The sequence below is a fragment of the Helianthus annuus genome, chromosome 17, assembly GCF_002127325.2.
Source record: "Helianthus annuus cultivar XRQ/B chromosome 17, HanXRQr2.0-SUNRISE, whole genome shotgun sequence".
In the NCBI taxonomy this organism is placed as follows: domain Eukaryota; kingdom Viridiplantae; phylum Streptophyta; class Magnoliopsida; order Asterales; family Asteraceae; genus Helianthus; species Helianthus annuus.
The window spans coordinates 71,674,114-71,694,446 of NC_035449.2; the positions used below are offsets into that span (position 1 = coordinate 71,674,114).

The 20,333-nt window shown below is 35.4% G+C and overlaps 2 protein-coding genes across 3 annotated transcripts; both read left to right on the forward strand.

Annotated features, from left to right (window-relative positions):
- The first annotated feature begins 9,864 nt into the window (after positions 1-9,864).
- On the forward strand, positions 9,865-11,168 carry LOC110924347. The gene is made up of 2 exons (XM_022168365.1): positions 9,865-9,939; positions 10,866-11,168. Exons 1-2 carry the CDS (start codon positions 9,865-9,867, stop codon positions 11,166-11,168), a joined length of 378 nt encoding a protein of 125 aa, XP_022024057.1.
- Positions 11,169-13,755: 2,587 nt separating this feature from the next.
- Positions 13,756-19,092, forward strand: LOC110920948 (rac-like GTP-binding protein RAC1). 2 transcript variants are annotated; one of them, XM_035987187.1, is made up of 8 exons: positions 14,073-14,187; positions 15,087-15,151; positions 15,493-15,580; positions 15,671-15,780; positions 16,648-16,711; positions 17,798-17,862; positions 17,964-18,029; positions 18,692-19,092. In XM_035987187.1, the coding sequence occupies exons 2-8, from the start codon at positions 15,149-15,151 to the stop codon at positions 18,794-18,796; spliced, it is 501 nt and encodes a 166-aa protein (XP_035843080.1). In that variant the 5' UTR covers positions 14,073-14,187; positions 15,087-15,148; the 3' UTR covers positions 18,797-19,092. The 2 variants fall into 2 exon arrangements, with proteins under 2 accessions (XP_022020887.1, XP_035843080.1); XM_022165195.2 differs by lacking the exon at positions 15,087-15,151 and having other exon boundaries at positions 13,756-14,187.
- Positions 19,093-20,333: the final 1,241 nt, after the last annotated feature.

A 20,333-nucleotide genomic window follows, 5' to 3' on the forward strand; every position in this document is an offset into this window, starting at 1 on the left:
TTCGATTTATCATACTTATTTTAGTTTCGAATCTTATGCATTCATTCGATACATATTAATGCTTCGCGTAAAGAAATACATGACTTTAGACGTTTATTTTATACAAACGTTTGATATGATGTTCATAATACAACCTATACTTTCATGTTACACAAACTTATTACTTATTTTCTTTAAAATTAAAATATACATAATAAAGTACAAAAACATGTATTAATAATACATGTTATACCTATTATTGTGCTATATATGAAACATTAGGGACCACCACCCACCACTGTCCACCACCACCATCACCGTCCACCACCCACCACCGTCTGTACACCTCCACCAGTTTATTTTAGAAGTCTACATATGTTAAAAAACAAACAGTCTTCTTCTTGCAGACTACAGATATTTGGTCCACCTCTTCTTCAACAGATGTCTGCAGATGTGGTCCGCAGACTGTAGACATTTTACCTCTTAAAAAACAAACAGCACCTAAAAGGCATAACTATCATGATAGTGACACCATAATTCTTATTTGTGGAATTATAAACATTCATTTGTCACGTCGTTCCTCTCTCCCACGTAGGTATAACCGTAATCCGGTCCCCACTTGACCCGGACCCGTGAGTCGGTCTTGTATTCTAACATCATAGGATGTAGAGTGTACTCAGGTTATACTTTCACATATGTACCCTCTAACCGGTTTTCTCAAGTGACAACTTCATCTCAAAGTCGATAAAGGCTAGATTCAGTCCACGCATGTCCAAAACCTGACCCGACAATCGATGTAACAAGTCAACAAGAATAATAAATATAACTATTAAACTTTTTTTTGAACGGCAAAACCACCGGAGAATTATATTCGGAAGAAAACACAATAAATTTAGGAAAAATCTCTTTTGTAGAAATCGAACTTGGAACCTAATAATTTCTAAACCTTATATCACTTCTTAGACGCGATCAGGTTATAATCCAATATAACTATTAAACTAACTGTGATATTTTAGGTGACCATCAACAACAGTAGATGAGACCCACATTTACATCCAGATGGGGCCCACCCACCCTGATTGTTATTGTTACATACTAGTGAAATTCGTCGCGCTACGCGGCGGGGAATTCGAACGTTATCGATTCGTTTCGTTTTGTAACAGGATGAGCATGGTATCCGTTCGGTTCGTCACTTATCGGTGTTTTACCCGTAAATACCGGTACCATACCGGTTGGTTATAAAAATTATAAATTTAGAAGCAGAGAAAACAACATAAAAGTGGAAAAAGAAGAAGGAATAAATCACTGAAAAATATTATTAAGAATGATAAATACTCAAACTTTTATTTAGCAACAGGTAATAAAAAATTTTCATTCCAATGAAGGGCTTTGAACCCGAGACACTCACTATATTTGAACGTTCATACAACCAACTGAATTATGGAATTTTTTCTTAATACTTTCGCGCAATAATAACTATAATATATATACATAAAGCGGAAAAGGGCAAAAAAAAAAGAAACAGCAAGGCAAAGAAAAATGATGACAAAAATGTAAATTTAAATTGAGGGCAAAATCGTAATTTGGCTGGGAGGAGAAAAACAAAACTAATTGCAAAACTGTAAATTTAAACGGGGCAAAATCGTAATTTTGATCCGAGCGCAAAATTGTAACTTTTAGTTGTGGGCAAAAGCATAATTTTATTTTGAACTGAAAGTAAAAACGTAATTTTGAACTGATGGCAAAAGCGTAATTTTAAAGCGGGGATAAAATCGTAAATTGGTTGGGCCAATGGGGGAGTTCCAGGCACTTGCCTCGCACTATGCCCCCATCTTGTGTCTGTAGTTATACACTGGGGGCAAAATCGTAATTTAACTGGGAAAGCAAACAAAACCAATGACAAAAATGTAAATTTAAATTGAGGGTAAAATCTCCCGCGCTACGCAGCGGGAGCGCGGATTTCTATCGGTATCAATTCAATTAATATGATACCTACACTTTATGTAATAACCGAAAGAGGAATTCGATTGGTATTGTTATGCCTTATTATGGTACCGATACTCACTATAGCAACCAAAAAAGAAACCCGAAAATAAAGTCCAAATATGCCTAAAAGAATATTGGCACATGTTTTGCATTGATCGGAAACCATAAAATGAATGTTGATCCGCGCTACACCGCACAAAGAACATATGTTAAAAAGGGTTAAAATGTTATTGATATAATAAGATTTGGTTAAAAAAAGAACAAGTTATGAATAAGAGAAAATCAAATAAAAGTGCCAAAAAAAGGAAGGAATAGATAACAAAAATATTATTGACAAAAAGGAGATAACATAGAAGAAAAATATTATGGCAGCGCCAAAACATACAATAATGTATACCGTAATCCAAATATATTCTATTTGACTCGTCTTCTCTGAATACATAGATCAACTGAAAAGATTTTTTAATTATAAAATGTTACCTGGTTTAAATTGATTCAAACTAAAAACCAACTTACCAACGAAGTTATATCATATAATAACTTATTTTAGAAATCGAATTTATATCATATAATAACTTATTTTAGAAATCTAAGTTATAATGGTTTATTTCTATTCAATATATTGAGTTTTTTGTCCGTACCATCACTCCTGAAGCCTCCAATTTGATATTTACATTATTGTTTTTATTTTTCACTGATTTATTATTTCGATACGGACTTCAGCCATTTTCTTAAGCAAATTTAATAATTTACTTTCCATAAAATTCAGATAACTTTGGTTACCTCTCCCCCTCCCTCTTTCTACAATCTCTTCTCAACACCGTCACACCGTCCACAGTGGTATTGCTCCCATGACTCCTTTCCCTTTGTTTTTCCGCGATCTCATTGGTGCGAAAATATTGCATTTAAGGAAACCCTAACCCCTTGCGGCGATCTATGGGACAGTGCGCTCAACGACGTCCGACGATGTTGATTTGTATTCGAGTTTCTGATGACGACGGCGTGCTACAGAGCTCGCTACAACAGTCGTTATTCCGGCCAAATGAATCACTGATGACTGTTAAATGTTAGATGGTCTCATCTAGTATCTATTGGTTGTAATGTTGTCGCCGGGTTGCAGTATGGCATAATCGACGGCGAGAAGAGGAAGTCGATTGTTTCCATGTCTCAGGAAGGGGCGATGACGACATGTAGCGGTTATCTAAGGTTTCTTGGTGGTGCAACAGCGTACACCAGCACCACCCCGTTCTTGATTCAGTACTGGAGGTGGTGTTCTTCATTCATATTTTCAATCTTTCTTTCTTTGGTGCCTGCTGGAACATCGTGGTAACCACCGGAGAGACTTAAAGTAAAAAAAAAGGTCAATATTGTAATTTTAGGGGAAGGGTAATATTGTGATTTTGTTTGCTGACACGTGGCCCAATACCCAGCTGCTATGCAGCTGGGTGGCACTGTTAATCCGTCTTGGTAAATGTTATAGGTATAATGTGTGGATCATCAACGACTCCTTTAAATGTAATATTCATTCATATTTAATAGATTTAATGTTGTCAGACTCCTTTTTCTTTACTAAAGTAATTTTTGTTTTTGAACAAAGACAGACATGTAGAAGATGATTCTGTTAAATGGTTTTACTTATTTACATTTTTTTTTTGACTCAATAAGTTAACAATTTCTTTTGTTTATTTATTTCATTTTTATAAGCCATTAAATTTTGATACTCACATAAATAAATAATTCCTTTTATAAATTTTAAGGTTAATAATGGAATAATTTGTAATATCTAAATTATAATTTGTAAATAATAAAAATAAGGAAATTTAAGGACAAATATTAACGGATCGTTATGTGTTATTCCCAAATATTTAGGGTAATCATTTCGTTCGTTCTCTTGGATAAGATGCCTGTTCAGCCTGTTGCACCGCCTTAAAGGGCTGGTTTTCGAAATACTGAAGCATGGCCAATAGTTTTGCATGCATAGGGACACATGGGTTGATCAGGGAACTCTCATAGGCTTGTGTGTGATGATCTTGAGCAATGTGGGTTCCTATATAAAGGATTGTTGTTGCAACCATTTCCTTACTCATTCCAATTGCACTTTAAGCATTACTCTGGAATTCTTGGGACTTCTAGCAGGCTTCCATCAACTTTTATTTCGTGCTTAGGACCTTTGTAAGTGTCCTTAACCCCTCTTAATTCAGTATTATTAGTTTAATGGACTAAAGTCAAACCCATCGTAATTAAGGTTTGACTTAGTGATTAATCACTAATGGTCCAGTCAATTCCCGAATTAAGGGTAGCTTTGAGTTGGTAATTATGTGGTTAACAAACCCTAAAAGGGTACTCTCTAATTCCCACTCTAACTAGGTCAATTGTCGGGTCAAACTTGATCTTAAAAAGTCAACAGAAAGCTAATTTTCGCATAAACACATAATTAGCAATGTAGAAGCCATGCAACCTGTTTTATAACTCTTATAACTTGGTAATTAATGTAAGAACATGTCTAAGCATGTTCAACCCGACAATTTTCAGTTTAAGCTCGGTTTGGAACCGAAAGTCGTATAAGCGGACTTTTGCTTTGACTTTCAGTTCTGACCCATTAGAGCATAGTTTACTAATGCCTTAGAGCTTTATTAGGACCAGGTTACATGTTAGTATAACCCTCTGTGATTATACAACTTGGTTCATTAGTTATCCGATTCATTTGCATGTTTCCGTTATATGCTTAATTGTTGACCATTATACCCTTTTGACCTTAAAAAGATATTTTTGAAAATGTGAAAGGATAGAGACCTTTATTACTGAAATATAAACATGTCCCTAAATTTTCACATCTGTTTGAGGTCTAGATTAGGAGTTATGCTCAATAGAGCAATTTGAAAGCTTTTTATTAATTAAACGGCGTAATTAGCATATAACCTATTTAAACCTAAATTTTTATATCAAACTTGTTACCTACTGATATAAAATAATATTTTGAGATTTTTGAAGATTTTTATTTATTTTTAGGCTGAGCATAACATAGGGTTCTAAGCTTTATTTGGTAATTGTCAGTTTTGCCCTTTTGGCCTATAAAATGAGTTTTACATAACATTTTGATACCAAACTTTTTGCTACTGATTTTATATGATAAATAAAACATTTTAATCTTTCTGGAATAATAAAAATATCAGCTTAAAACCCGGAAATCTCTTAAAATCGCCTTTTTAAGCGTTTTTTACGCATAGTATGAGTCAAAACTATTTTTAACATATAAGGTTTAAGGTTTGATGCCTACTGATATTTTTAGTAAATTTTTATACTTTAATAGTAAGCAAAAGTTTTAAACTCAAATTTCCAAATTTGACCTTTTAAGCTTATGTGAAATTACCAAAATGCCCCTACGGTGCATAGTTTGATTATAAATAATAAATTTCACATATATGCAATACCCTATTGGTATAAACTATTAAATTAAGTATTTTTACTGATTATATCAGACCTGAAACTCAGTTTTTATATTTAAACTTTTTTAAAGCTTTAAAATGACCAAAATACCCCAACGGGGCATAAGTTGAGTTTAAATTCATTTTGGGCATAATGGAAGGTATCCTGCTGATATCACAACATGTTTAAGGCATATTAACTTAGGAAACCTGTTCATGATTCATTTGGTTACCCGGTACGCACTTTTCGCGTTCGGATCAGTTTATGTAACTAGTTTGCATAAATTAACCCAAACGGGTCAAACCTTATCATTTTTATCTCAAAATCCAGAATGTGTTTAGTTTACCCATATTAAACAAGTATACAAACTTGTCGGGTCCCAACCACATTCTAATCCGATCTTCGCTTAATCGTGCGTTTTTTAACTGTATCTTCTTTTAAAACTAACCGGTCTAAGTCTAGGCTTAATGAAGACCGTTAGGAATCTAATAGGTTATTAAAAACCATCGTTCCAGAATAGGAGCCCGGTAAAAGCTATTCGCACTTGCTGTTTGTGATCAATACTTGCTCAGGTAAATACTCTTAACTTATTTTCCCTTATACGGGCTTGGGGTACGGTATATAAAATACCGCTTGGTCGGGCATTGAATTGTTAAGGTTAAACTCATTGAGATGACCCGTTTAAATTATTTTGTTTGCTTAAAGCCTTTGGGGGTTAATGACAATGTCCCGGAAATCGTTGGCATCATTCATAGAAATGGCCAGGACCTAAGCACGAGGTGTAGGCATACACCCGCCTGTGCATATATAAATAATAAGGTATAACCGCTGGTTTCGAGAATAACTCGCCGCGGGACTATACCATGTGGTGTGTTTGTTAATTTTTAACCCGGTGTCAATCCGGGCTACTGAACGTATTAGAAACATGTAATTCTTTTACAAGTTTATATATAAATAACTATCCCATGTTATAAAAGTTTTGTGCCACGTGCATTCAAATAAATTTTCTTAAACATTTTCAAAATGAGTCAGTTATTTGTATTTACCAGTGTAAACTGACGTATTTTCCCAAAAAGGCTAAGTGCAGGTACTAATCGAAATAGGCTGGCCTCTCCTAGCATCACCCAAGAGTCTTGCAAGCTTAGATGCCTTTAAATCGGTTGAACAATGTTTCCTTTTTATTTAATCTGCATGTGGATCTTTTTCAACTATTTTGTGATACTTGATATTACAATTTGTTCGGTTGAAATAATATCTATCTTTCGCTTCCGCTGTGCGTTTAAAATTGTGTTGTTTGACTATGATGATATCAACTACGTCACGATACTTCCCACCGGTAATACATGGAAATATCGGGGTGTGACAATATACCCACATAAGTGACATCAAACAATTTATTACTCCAGTAGAGTACTTAATAGGCTGGGGTAGGGGTGAGGGTATTCATGTTTGACCTTTTTTCGTATTGCAGGAATCTTATTTGACACGTGACAAAACTTGTTATGGTTTTTGTGCACTGAATTCCATAATTACGTATGCATCCATAATTACGCAACTCCTTGCACAGTTCGTTTCATCCTCGTATCACTTCCTTCAGATATGCCATTGTTTTCAGACGAAGTCACGTATACCTGTGACATTCTACTTCTAGTATATGTATATATATCAATTACCACACATAATTGCAAGTAATTCTTAATCACAGACAAGTGATACTCCAATGCACCCTAAGTCTCGTAGTGTCTTTTCTTGACTCTTTGTAAACAGTTTCAGGTAGTGGATGTCGCGGAAAGTTTTATGCAATGAAAACTTTTTGAAAAATTGTTTTCGTGAAAGGATCCTAGAGATTGTAGACTAGACTCGAGAGGAATCCTGGTTCACTACGATCGCAGCTCTAATACCAATCTGTCACACCCCTTTCTAAGGCGGAAGCACGAGGTGTGATCTTGAAAGGTTTTCATTGCATACGATTGGTAAACATACTACATGCTCGTAAAAATAACTTCAAATGCCAAACATTACATAACTGAAAACATAGTTTGAGTGTTTACATCACAAGACATCATAAGACATTGTCTGAAAAGTTTACAACTTTATTCAACGATAAACATAAACGACATCCAAGAGCATGAGTAAGACCGCGCACACATCCACTTTAGTTACCTGAAATACATGTGAGTTTTTGGAAAACGTCAACATAATGCTGGTGTGAATTCATGCAGTTTTTGTATTGAACGTTTGTATACTTTGTATGAAAACATGGTATGTATCTTGTATCAATCAAGTCTTTCTGTATGTATCTAGGTTGTTAATGGGTTGCAAGGCCATTAACATGTGACACGACATAGGAAGCATCCAAACCATAGACATTTTTCTAGTTGTCGATTCACGACTGAGACACAAAAGCACTACTTGGTACTAGTTTTCACCAAGAGTGTTACTGCCCGAAAACCCGTTAGATCTAACCTTTTGTTCTGCGGTCTTAGTATTTACACGATTAATGGTGCTTATGGTACCCTATTCGTAACACAATTTCTCGTATCATTTCTCAGTTCTTGTATCCATCATACCATAACTCATGTATTTTCCCCAAGTTTAAAAGTATGTAAAAGATTAAAAGTGGGGACTTTTCTGTAAACATTTAGTAACATGTACTTCACCCCCGAAGTTATAAAACTGAAAACAGTTAAAAGAAAATGGGGAGCATGAACTCACAACTTTTCGTTCCTTGCGTCGTAAACTTCACCGGTTTTTGCTTATCTAGCGTCGTGACCTAAACGTGTTTTATTAACGTTAGTCACTAGACTTGTATCGCACAAGTACAAGTCACCATCTTTTATGTATTTGTTCTTGTGTTAAAAATAATTTATATTTTTAACTATGTGTCTTACTTATATTATTTTCTCAAAAATAAATATAAGTATCTTGTTTTTTTCACCCGAATTATGTATTTTGTAGAAAACTTAATTTCATGTTCATAACTTGTCCAAGTTATTTATTCTATCAAGTAATATGTTTTCATAAATATATTTTCTTGTATTTGTCTAAGCATGTTGTATGTGTATTTTTGTATGTTTACTTCTTAGGAGTATTTAGTGTATTTTCAAGTCCTAATACACTATTACATGTAATACATACTACATACACTTAGCACAAAATTTGGTGATCAATAAATATATATATTTTTCTCAAAAATATACATACTTAATATCAATTTTTATCTTGAAGAAATCATCATTTCTAAATCTTGAAATTTGCATAAAAATTAGGGAAACCTTGATAAACATTTTTAGATACATTTTTAGGGAATAAGTTTCACCGAAACTTATATTTTCTAAATGTCAAAATTTATAAAAATTTTGACATAGTTTCCCCTAAAAATGGAGGTTTCCCATGTTTTCAAAATATGTGTTTATTTTCTTTTAAATCATCATCAATCATCAACAACTCAATCAATACTTATCAAGTGCCCAAATCAAGTAATTTACACTACATCATGAACTTGAAGTTTTTATAAAAGCTTGTAGTAACTTACCATGTTATTTAGTAGGTTTAGTTATCTTAAAAACATGGTTATTTGTTTGTAAATCACTTTATTAAAAGACTTAGTCTAACCATTGGGTGTCAGCCCAATGGCCACCAGCTCGCATTCTAACCCGGAGGTGGCGGGTTCGAGTCTTGCTCGTTCCCAATGCCCCTACGGTAGCGGATTTACCCCCAGACTCAGGCTTGCTGGGTGGCGGTCTGCGAGGTGGGATCATCTCGGCCGTGGAATATCCCCCCCTATTAAAAGACTTAGTCATTTACAACTTGTAAGATGATTTTTCTAAAAGTATATCTTTTGTATTTTTCTTGTTACAAACATGCTTCTAGTCTTTTTTTAACACTAAAAGTATTGTTTAGTTTACTTAGAAACCATGACTTTGTAAATCTTGTAAATAAACTTGGTTTCTTGGGAAAATTATTCTTGTAATCATCTAATTACAAGACTTTTAACATGTATCAACCATCATCATACTCTAAAACATTTTTATTTTCAAGTTCATGTTAAACATAAAGGATGATCATTATGCTTTCTTCAAGATCCATCCTTATACTTGCTAGACCATGTGTTTAATCATCATCTAGCAAGGTTATTATGATGTTCAACATCATGAGCACAAGTAATCCTCAAACAAGTTCCATTCATACACTTAATCATCATAGATTTCATGTTATTTAGCTTTATGTTAAAATTCATCTTCTTATATCTTTGTGATTTTTGAGTTTAACCATTAACATAACACTTTAACCATCATGACTAGAAGTAAAAACAAGATCAAGAAGCTTACTACTAGCTCTAATGGCTAGGGAAGGACTCAAGATGATGATGATGAGAAACTAGGTGGATAAAAGCTTATGGTGAAGGTCCTTCAAGTTCCAATGCTACCAAGCTTCTTAATCAAGTTCCAAGCACCCTTGAGTCACCTTAGAATGGTTGTTAGTGGGTTGAAAATGGTGGTGGTAGTGTGGGGTGTTGGAGCCAAGAACAAGGGAGGAGAAGGGGAGGTTGATGGTGTGAAGTTAGGAGATGAGAATGATGATCTTTTATAATCATATATAGTGTTTATCCTATGGGTATTATGTCTTCCAAGTACAACACAAATCTTCCACCAAATCCAAGGAAGATTAATATGGATTGTGTAGGATCTTGAAAGGATTATGGTCGGGGCCACATAAGGTGACCGTCCACCTTACCGGGGGGGGGGGGGGGGGCAAATTGTAATTTCAAATCTCTAATTGTATAAAATAGGTAAGCTTTCAAGTATAAGGTTTAGGGTTTTAATGTGTTATTATGTTATAAGGGGTGTTATTGTGTTCGGATCCATAACTAGCTCAGAAAAAGTAAAACAATACTTCTAGTAATATTTTAGTGTTCCGGGTAATGTCCGGTTGTTCGGTTAAATACCGGTTCGTTAAAGTGCTAAATTGCACCGTTTAGTGTCCTTTAAGTATCCTTTTGTGCCCCTTTCAATTCTCGACACTTAGGAAAGTATTCTGGATCAATTTGTCACATTTTTACATAGTACAATCTTGTTATAATGCTGAATTTTGCTGAAATATATAAAATTCAGCATTTAAAGTGTATTTCGGGTGCTTTTTAGTGCGTAATTTAGTTTCCGGAAGTCTATATGTTAACCCTTGTATGTACTCTTGGGTTTTAATGTATTATTGACGTTGGACCTACACCTAGGCTCCAATTCTATTGTCTAACTGCTTTCTGCAAAATTGTTGACACAATGTGTCTTACCGGTGAGTTTACTAGTATTTCTGACGCAACGCTGTTCATTAATGCATGAAGCAATATCTTGTAGTATAAAACGTGCATGAATTCTCTTGTATAGCATGTAATCAGACATTGTTGACATTTAAGCACATAATTGCAGTTATCAAGTATTAGTTAAATTATACGGAAATTATCGGTTTTGTGCCAGTTGTCACATCGTTACATTGGGCCGTTTAATATATTGGCTCGAGTTGGAAGGGTTGCATATCGAATAGAATTACCATCTACACTAGACGGGATCCACAATACCTTCCATGTATCGCAATTGAGGAAGTGTCTTGCGGATGAGACAACAGTAGTGCCTCTTGATGACATCGAGTTGGACGAGGGGTTAAATTATGTCAAAAGACCAATAGCCATTAAAGACGTTAAGGTGAAGAATCTTCGCAATAAAGCCGTTAGACAAGTGTTTGTTCAATGGCAACACCGTAAGGGGTCGGAACTTACATAGGAAGCGGAAGATGAAATGAGGAAGCACTACCCTTTTCTCTTTGGTATGTAAATGATTAAATTGTTATGTGTCTAGGTTTCGGGGACGAAACCTCCTTTAAAGGGGTAGACTTGTAACACCCCAAAATAGGATAACATGGGAATAAGTTCAAATAATTAAAAGAATTAACTAACTTAGCAGAATGTTACAAAAGCTAGTTAAAGGGTGGAAAATGTTTAATGAAATAAATGAAATTCTATGGGGGTTAAACATGATAAATTGTAGATTAAGGGTATTAGAAGGAAGAAAACCCCAAAATCACACATGTGTGTGTTCTGGGGATCGATCTAAACAGGGAACCAAGGGTGAAACCCTTGTTCACCAAATTCAATCAAATTGGGCAAGAATCTAGGAGATAATTAACTGAATGAACTTGAATCTACACCCATCTAAGCTCAATTTTAAGGAGGCGTGAAGGAAGAAGGTTCAAATACTAGGAAATCGGAAGGTTCACAAGATCGAGGTACGTTAGTGTACACCATAATTCTATTTTTATGATGTTGTCATATATATAATAATCTCAATCTCAATTATATTGTGTTGTTATGTTAAGTTGTGAGAATTGAAATCTATGATCATTTGAATGTAAAAGTAAGATCCGTCATAAACGGATGGTGAGGAACGAATAAGTTACGAAAGATAATGCATCATATCCGGTTCTTTCTAGTCAAACCGGGTATGGAAAGTTACGTATGTAGCGAACGAAAGTCTACTCGACCTGTCTTTCTCGGATTGGAGCATGAGTGCAAGGATGATAAGAATATGTATGTTCGTCATGAACGGATCGAATGAAAGTATGTTAATGATATTAGTATCCGTCGATAGCGGGTATGTTAAGAAAAGTATGTCTAGTCTCTACTTCGAGGCAAACATGTAATAAACCGTTTAACAGTTAGTAAAGAAATTGAATGATGTAAAACCGTATAAGAGACAAATCGGTTTATTAATTAATTATGGTAGTAATGAAATACTAACTTATTTGTTTATGTTGAATGTAGGTAAATCCTCAATCTAGGCGGTCGGATGATTTGGAATGAGCACACTTGATCTACGCCCACTACGCGCTTCCGTCATAAGTTAATATAACGTGGTCTAAACTTTTGGTCTTATGTATTTTAAATTGTGTAGTATTTTGATGTCTTTATGGTTTGGTTAAAAACTTATTAGTGGTAGTTTTGTTGTAAACAACTTAACGTTCCGTTTTGGGGTTTTTGTCAAGGATGTTTATGTTGAAATGGTTTACCGTATAAAACAGGTGTTAGTGGTCTATTTACGTACGGGTCATGCCGAAATTTCTAACATTTATTAACTACGTTAAGAATCTTTGAAAAAGATAAGTTAGGGGCGTTACACCACGCCACTTCCACACCCCACTTTTTTGATGTGGTCTAGTGAAACCCACACTCACCTAGGGCTGTTCATGAGCCGAGCCGAGCTAGGCCAAACTCGGGCTCGACTCAATTATAAACCGAGCTGGCTCGGTCGGATTCGAAACCGAGCTGAAAATCAAAGCTCGGGCTCGGCTTGGTTTTAAATCGAGCTGGCTCGGCTCAGCTTTGTTTAGCTCGATTTAAAAATAAAAATTAGTACATAGCTCTAAAAATTAAGTAGTCTAAAATATTATTCAATACTTCAAAAGAAGATATCCAAAATAAGTTCAACCTAATACATCACAAGCCAAAATCAAATTAAACAACACAAAATAAGTTTTAAACCTTGATGAAATACAATATTAGATCATTAGTATGGTAATAGACCTTCAAACAAGTTATAAATATCAAATTATAAACCTAAATACATCTAAATAATAATAGTTTTCTTGTAATATATTAAAATGTATGTAACAATAGAATATATTAGACTATCCACATTAAGGATGTTTGAAGGTGATTCTTGGCCTATGTGGAGGGCATTTGTGAGAGGGATGGATTAGTGGGTGTTGTAGAGGATGACATGGAGGGTGTTCATTCTTAAGGATTCTTGGGGAAGAATGGGGGAATGGTGGGTCCTTTCTTTTTTTTATTTAGTTTAAATTTAATAAAATAGTTATAATAAGGTTGTTTGTGGGAAGGATATATATGTTATTGTTGTGGGTAAAAAGTGTTTGTGGGAAGAATAAGTGAAAAGCTGATGTGGCATGCTGATTATGCTGTTTGTAGAAAGGATAGCCTTTCACTGATGCGGATAGTCTTATAAGTAAAATGATCCGAGCTAGCCGAGCCGAGCTAATAAGCGAGCCAAACCGAGCCAATTCGGCTCGTTACGAGCCGAGCCGAGCTAGACTCACTTTCTAACCGAGCCGAGCCGGCCCGGCTCATTTTCAAACCGAGCGAGCTTTTTCCGAGTTAAATTCAAGCGAGCTTCGAACGAACTTGGAGCCACGAGCTTTCTGAACAGCCCTACATTCACCACGTATCAAGTAATGCCACAACCCAAACCTCCCAGACCCCAAGGTCTAGACCCCAAGGTCTAGACCCCAAGGTCTAGACCCCAAGGTCTAAAAAATACAAGGCGTAGTTATTAAATATCGAAAAATTCAAAAAAATACTTGGAAAGGACCGATATCAAGAACTATAGCAGCTGGCTTACTTTCTTCTACCCTCTCTCTCTCTCTCTCTCTCTCTCTCTCTCTCTCTTATGTGCTTCAAATTCCTCTGCACACAAAACACACACAGTTTCTATAAAATATTCAGAAATCAATAAACATCGTTACTGATTCTGATCTCAATTTGTGCTGTTAAAGTCTCAACAATGTATTAGGGTTTCAATTTGGGGAAAACTCTGCTTCCTTTTTGACTTCAAGCCGTATAGAAGAATCGTAATTGTTGAATTCGGTCATCGGAAGTCAAAGTCAAACTCCGGTTTCTGGAAAAAAGTCAAAATGAGCGCATCTCGGTTTATAAAGTGCGTGACAGTCGGCGATGGAGCAGTTGGGAAGACGTGTATGCTTATCTCTTACACCAGTAACACTTTCCCCACTGTAATCTCAATCAATCTCTACATCGATTTCGTTTATTAAGTTTTTGTTTATATCTATTTGTGTTCTTCAGCTTGACCTAATTTCCTTGATAATGTTTTCTATTTTTTGTAATATGTTAGAAATTGTAGGTATATGCTTTTTGGTTGGTTTTATTTTGTGAATAAAAGTTTACTTATTGACTTTTGAAATTATATGATTGTGCTGTTATTATTGGGTAAATGTATTTACGGTTACTTGGTAAAAAAGAGAGGGAATGTAAAGTAATTAAATGTGTTTTTGAAAATTTAAAGTTTATTTATGTGAGGGGGATACGCCCTGCTTTGTTTGCGGTGTGCGCATATAATGTATATATGTGTGGGCCCTCACGTGGCAAAAGTGAAATTGCATTTATTTTAACGTGATTTTACTAATTTTGTGAAAATGACGTTAAAAGCGGCTTAGCGGCGGACGACTAATCATGCATCATGTGGTGGCGTTGATAGCTGAAAGACAAGGGGGTACATGCACAAATCGGCCTTTGTCCCGATTGCTGAGTGTTATGTGTCTCATGTCCAAGGCTTGATAAAAAAACTACTATTGAGCCGGGGGTCTCATTGGAAGCAGGCTCTCTATTCCTACGGGGTAGAGGTAAGGTTGTCTACATCTTACCCTCCTCAGACCGTACCTTAGCTTTGCTATTGGTGAGATTTACTGAGTATGATGATGATGATTATGTGAGAGGGATATACAGTGGGTGCTAGCTATGTTATATTATTATTGGTTGAATGTGTATTTATGAGAATTAAATGATTGTGGTATGTTGGATGCACCTAATTTTGCATATACAAATGCAACTTGTTTGAAATAAATTGGGATAAGGATATGGGGGGATAGCTAACTATCATACTTTGTCTGTCTAGGCTGGGCAGTGTGGCAGAGCGCCCGCGGCGGTCCAGTTGTACAAAAATGATAAAATGCAGTAATGGTATGTATGAAATCAGATACGAAGTTACCATGAGTGAGAAACTAATTATCGAAATAGACGTGAAGTAACTTAACTATGTCTAACTTCAGTCGACTAATCATCTCATTCTATTTTTCATATAAAGAATGTTGACCGACGGACCTAACTGGCTAAACGAATAGGACTATTAAGGGGACAAAAACTTCCATTGATTAATATTTTGGGCCATAATAGTCAAATCTGAGTAAATTTTGCCCATTTAATTTCTTTTAATTATTAATAATCTGGATTGTGATTTGCGAGGGGACAGGAGCTTTCATTGATTGACATCTTACTGGTCTACTGTCTATGTATGATAACAGGATTACGTGCCAACGGTTTTCGACAATTTTAGTGCAAATGTGGTGGTAGATGGGAGCACAGTTAATCTTGGGTTGTGGGATACTGCAGGTTGAGTTCTTAGTTTAATATAAGTTGGAAATTTGGTTTTTCTTGTTTATGTTCTGTTTGGTGCTAAAGTTTTGTTACTTCTATGAACAGGACAAGAAGATTACAATAGACTGAGACCATTGAGCTATCGTGGTGCTGATGTCTTCATACTTGCTTTTTCTCTCATTAGCAAGGCCAGCTATGAGAACGTATCAAAAAAGGTAATTATGGCTCTATTAGGTAATCGTTTTATCTACCGGAAGAATCAAATTTTACTTGTGACAAAGGAAATAATAAAGTTGTATTTGGATCTTTTAAATAAAGAACAATAATCCATATCTTTTTTACTAATGATAATACTAAGGTTTTGAGTTGACTTGATCTTGTTTTATCGTTACTTAGTTAGTACATGTGTATTTAAGTTTTTCTAGTTGGAATGTTTGAGTTTAAATCAGAAACCAATTACAGGGTGTTTGGGGTTGAGTTTTGAAAATAGATTATGCGTTTTGAATAATCAGAATCAGATAATTAGCTGTAACAAAACTTGATGTTGAAAGATAGTGTTTGGATTTGATTATGTTGCTTGATATCACAATAATCAGATAATCAACTATTTGAGTGTTTGGCAAATATATATTTAAAAAAATAAACAAGTGAAAATCCGTTTCTAAACGCAAATAATCAATTTTTGGAAAACTGCGTTTTGTTGTAGTAGGGGGGGGGGGGGGGAACTGCTTTTGGAAAACTGCGTTTTGTAACTTTCTAAACGCAAATAATCAATTTTTTAATTTTTTTTACCCAAACACTCAAAACTGTTTATTTACGATTTCAAAACTCAATAATCTAAAAATCTCCTTCAAAACTCACCCCAAACACCCTCTTAGTTTTTGTTAAAATCATATCACGAACAACCATTTTATGTTTTATGTCTTTTTTTTTTCTTAGTTGGATGTAGTAATCTGATTTCTATTTGAATATTGAAGATTATATATTTTTATTGACCTTTTATTTCTTTAACATTGAAAGCCGTATACTCGTATAATATTTCCCCTTTTTTATAACATCAATGGGTTTGTTGCAATGTTCAGTGGATTCCCGAATTGAGGCACTACGCGCCCGGCGTTCCAATCATCCTTGTTGGAACAAAGCTCGGTTAGATTCTTTCAACCTTAATTATTTACCGAGTACAGAGACAAGCTATTGCATTATTATCCTGTTCCATCATTGATTGTGCATTTAGTTTATTATACTTCCTTTTAAGTTTATCTTTTAGAAGAAAGTAACAAGTTCATTTTGTCCTTCATTTTGCATTTAGATGTTTGAAATATTCCATTTTAAATGTTGTCATCACTCCAGTTTAGGTCTAAGGAAAATATAAATTTTAGATGTTGAAACTAAACATTCATGCATTTCATTCCGTTGCACTTAGGCTGCAAATGACTTAAGCTTTTATTGAGCTACCCCAGCTTGTTCGAGTCAAGCTAGAGAGCCCTAGCTCTTATCGAGCTTTTTGACTTCTCGAAAGGTGTTTTTGACTTATGAAGTTTTGTTGTAGTTATTATACGTATCTTTAAAATAAATGAAGTTACGGAAGATATATTGTTTAAATAAATATTCAAGCTTTGTGAGCCAATCTTGAGCTAGGTTTGAGCTTGTATCATCATGGCTCGTCGAGCAATCAAGCTGAGCCAAAGACCGAGCTTAACTTATCAGCTGAACTGAGCTAGAGCCTATTTGCAGCCCTACTTTTGTACTTGCAAAATGTCAAAAGAAACTGTTCTATTCGCTTATTCTGCTACATGTGGCATCTTATGTGTCACGATCATAAGTGTGCACGTTGTTTCCCAAACGCGATGTTCAAGTACAATAATCTAAAATGATCAAACATTCTTACTTTTGTATCATGTCGTTTTTTAATTTACACTAGTAGTCTGAATAAATCTTGATCCAAATTTCTATCATGCCATAATATAAATGTAGTAATTACTGTTAGTGGTTATGTTGGGATTGCCATGATTCACATTTGTCACAATGAAAGTTTTGGTTAGTCTTTTTCAAGTAAAGTTATCTTAAAGTATGCTCAATTCATATTATCTATTTGCCGATTAGGTATTGATGCAAGGCATGTTCAAAAATAAAATGTTTACATGCCTTGCATCGATAAATAATTACATTTTGGCTGTCTTTAATACGAGGGACATGACTGACAATGATCTAAAAAAGTTAAATCTTTTGTAGATCTTCGGGATGATAAACAATTCTTAACAGACCATCCTGGTGCAGTTCCAATCACAACGGCTCAGGTACCGTCTACTCCCATTTGAATTTTTATTTTTATTTTTTTTCAGAAAATTACCAATAATGATTAATGACCACATCTGGCATTTGTTTTATACTTGTGTAGGGAGAGGAGCTGAAGAAGCTAATTGGCGCCCCTGCGTATATAGAGTGTAGTTCGAAAACACAGCAGGTGATTTTTTGTTTATTTCATATCATATTTGTATCAGTATAATTTCTTCATCCCATGAAATTTGTGATGCTTGTATTTCAAGTCGGATGTTTTAAGACTCTTAGATATACGTCGATAACACCAGGGGTAAATGCATAATATGAACGCACAACTTTGACAAAATTTTTTTAGGGTTTAACCCTGATCTTAGTTAATATCCCGATATATCAACCGATATATCAGTGATATATCGGTTATCGGTCCTCTGCCAAGATAGCGGTACAAAATATTGGTCAGAATATCAGTACCGATAATATCAGCGATATTGTCCGATATTTGACCGATATGGGACTGATATTTGATCGATAAATCACCAATTTTCCCGATATCAGTACCATTCTTCTTATTTCTACCGTTCATTTTTCTTCTTATTGCTGCTATTAGTGTTTTAAGTCTTAATTGTTAGTTGTTACTATTAAATGTTAGTGTTTTAAGTATTAGTCAGTTCTTACTTGTTACAATTGTTAGTGTTAAATTGCTATATATATAAATTTAGCATGATATTAAAATTACCGATATCCCACCGTGATAACCGATATCTCAAATATCGGTCCTTGACCGATATCCGATATTTTACCGCATTAACTGCTTAGATCTTGACCAGAACCTTGTGATTATCGCAGAACGTGAAGGCTGTTTTTGATGCAGCCATTAAAGTGGTTCTGCAGCCACCGAAGCAAAAGAAGAAAAAGAAGCGTGAGGGTCAAAGAGCGTGCTCGATTCTGTAACAAGATTTTAGTCAGTGAACCGAAAATGGGCAGAAAGTTGACTTTTCATTGCTGATTGGTTAAGTACTGATTACCCTTTATATTGTTTCTGATGATTCGCTTAGTTTCGTTGTGTCTGGAAGCAGGATGTGCTGTGTAAGTTGATATATGTAATTCTTTAACACCGAATAGTTGAGACTTTGGAACAATTTGGCTAATATGTAATATAAAAACTTATGTAGATTGTTGAAAGATATTTGATTTCACATGGGATTAAAAAAATTGTCTACTTGTTAATACCAAGAGGCTCATTTTAATTGAAGTGTTGTTCCATTTTAGATATTAAAGTAGAATGTATTACTTTAGACTAACTTAACTAGTTATATCTTACTGTAACACCACACGGTGTGGGCTTCGAAACCTGGCGTTGTTGCTAGTCCACGCCCACTTTTTCACCCTGTGGCCTACGTTGTTAACATCGTTGTCCACAGGGCAACGGGGTTTCCACCGGTGTTGTACCTGTTGACATTGGCGAAGCTTGGGGGTCGATTTTTCCCAATTCGGGGGGGGGGGATGTATATACCTAAAAATTTCTTTACGAAGGTACTGTTCATAATACTACGCGTCGAAAAGTTCGGGGGGCAGGCGCCCCCTCTCGCCCCAAGGAAGCTGCGCCCCTACTTGTTGACGTGGCATGTGTTGATTCGACATGGAGACGAGCCGTTTTAACCCCAACGGTTACATTTTAAAATCAAAATTGTTTAATTTCTAAAATTCAATTTTTACATCTATAAATATCATACACCACAGCTTCACCCCACACCCAAACTTTTTATAAAACCCTACACTTCCAGATCCAAAACCGACACAAGAAGAAGACATGGCAGCCTCCCGTGGACGCAAGAAGAAGACATTGCACTTTGCGAGTCGTGGGTTGAAGCCTTAAGCAACTACACGCCACGCAGCCGGTCTAGTGGGCCCGTTTTGGGGGAGAATTCTAAAATACTTCTCGGTCCATAGGGGTGATCACATCCGAAACGTTGACGCCCTATCCTCTTGCTTTAGGACAATCCATATGGATTGTAAAAGATTCGAGCAACTCAACACTGCGGTGGAGCGCCAAGGGGGTGACCTCGGGGAGGACACACCATACAAGTCACCCTCATCAACTATCGGCACGAGGTTGGACGTGAATTCAAACACGTTTCGGAGTGGCAGTTTATTAGGTTTTTTATATAAATTATGTGTTGTTTTGACTAATTCGTGTTGACCAGTAGAAAAGCTCAACTAACCCTAAAGGGCCAGTGCGGAAAACGCTTGAACTACATAGGAGCAATCTCTATAAACATGGAGAACTCACAAAAGTATATATGCTTACCAACACAATGTGAGTATAATAACGATTTCTAAGTGATGTGATGTTATTACAATTTTCATTGCTAAATCTATGCACGAGTCCTGTTTGTTGATGCATATGTACAAAGTACATAATACTAGGGCCGGCAAACATAACCCGAAACATCATTTACGGGTAGGTTTGGGTCATTTTTTTCAACCT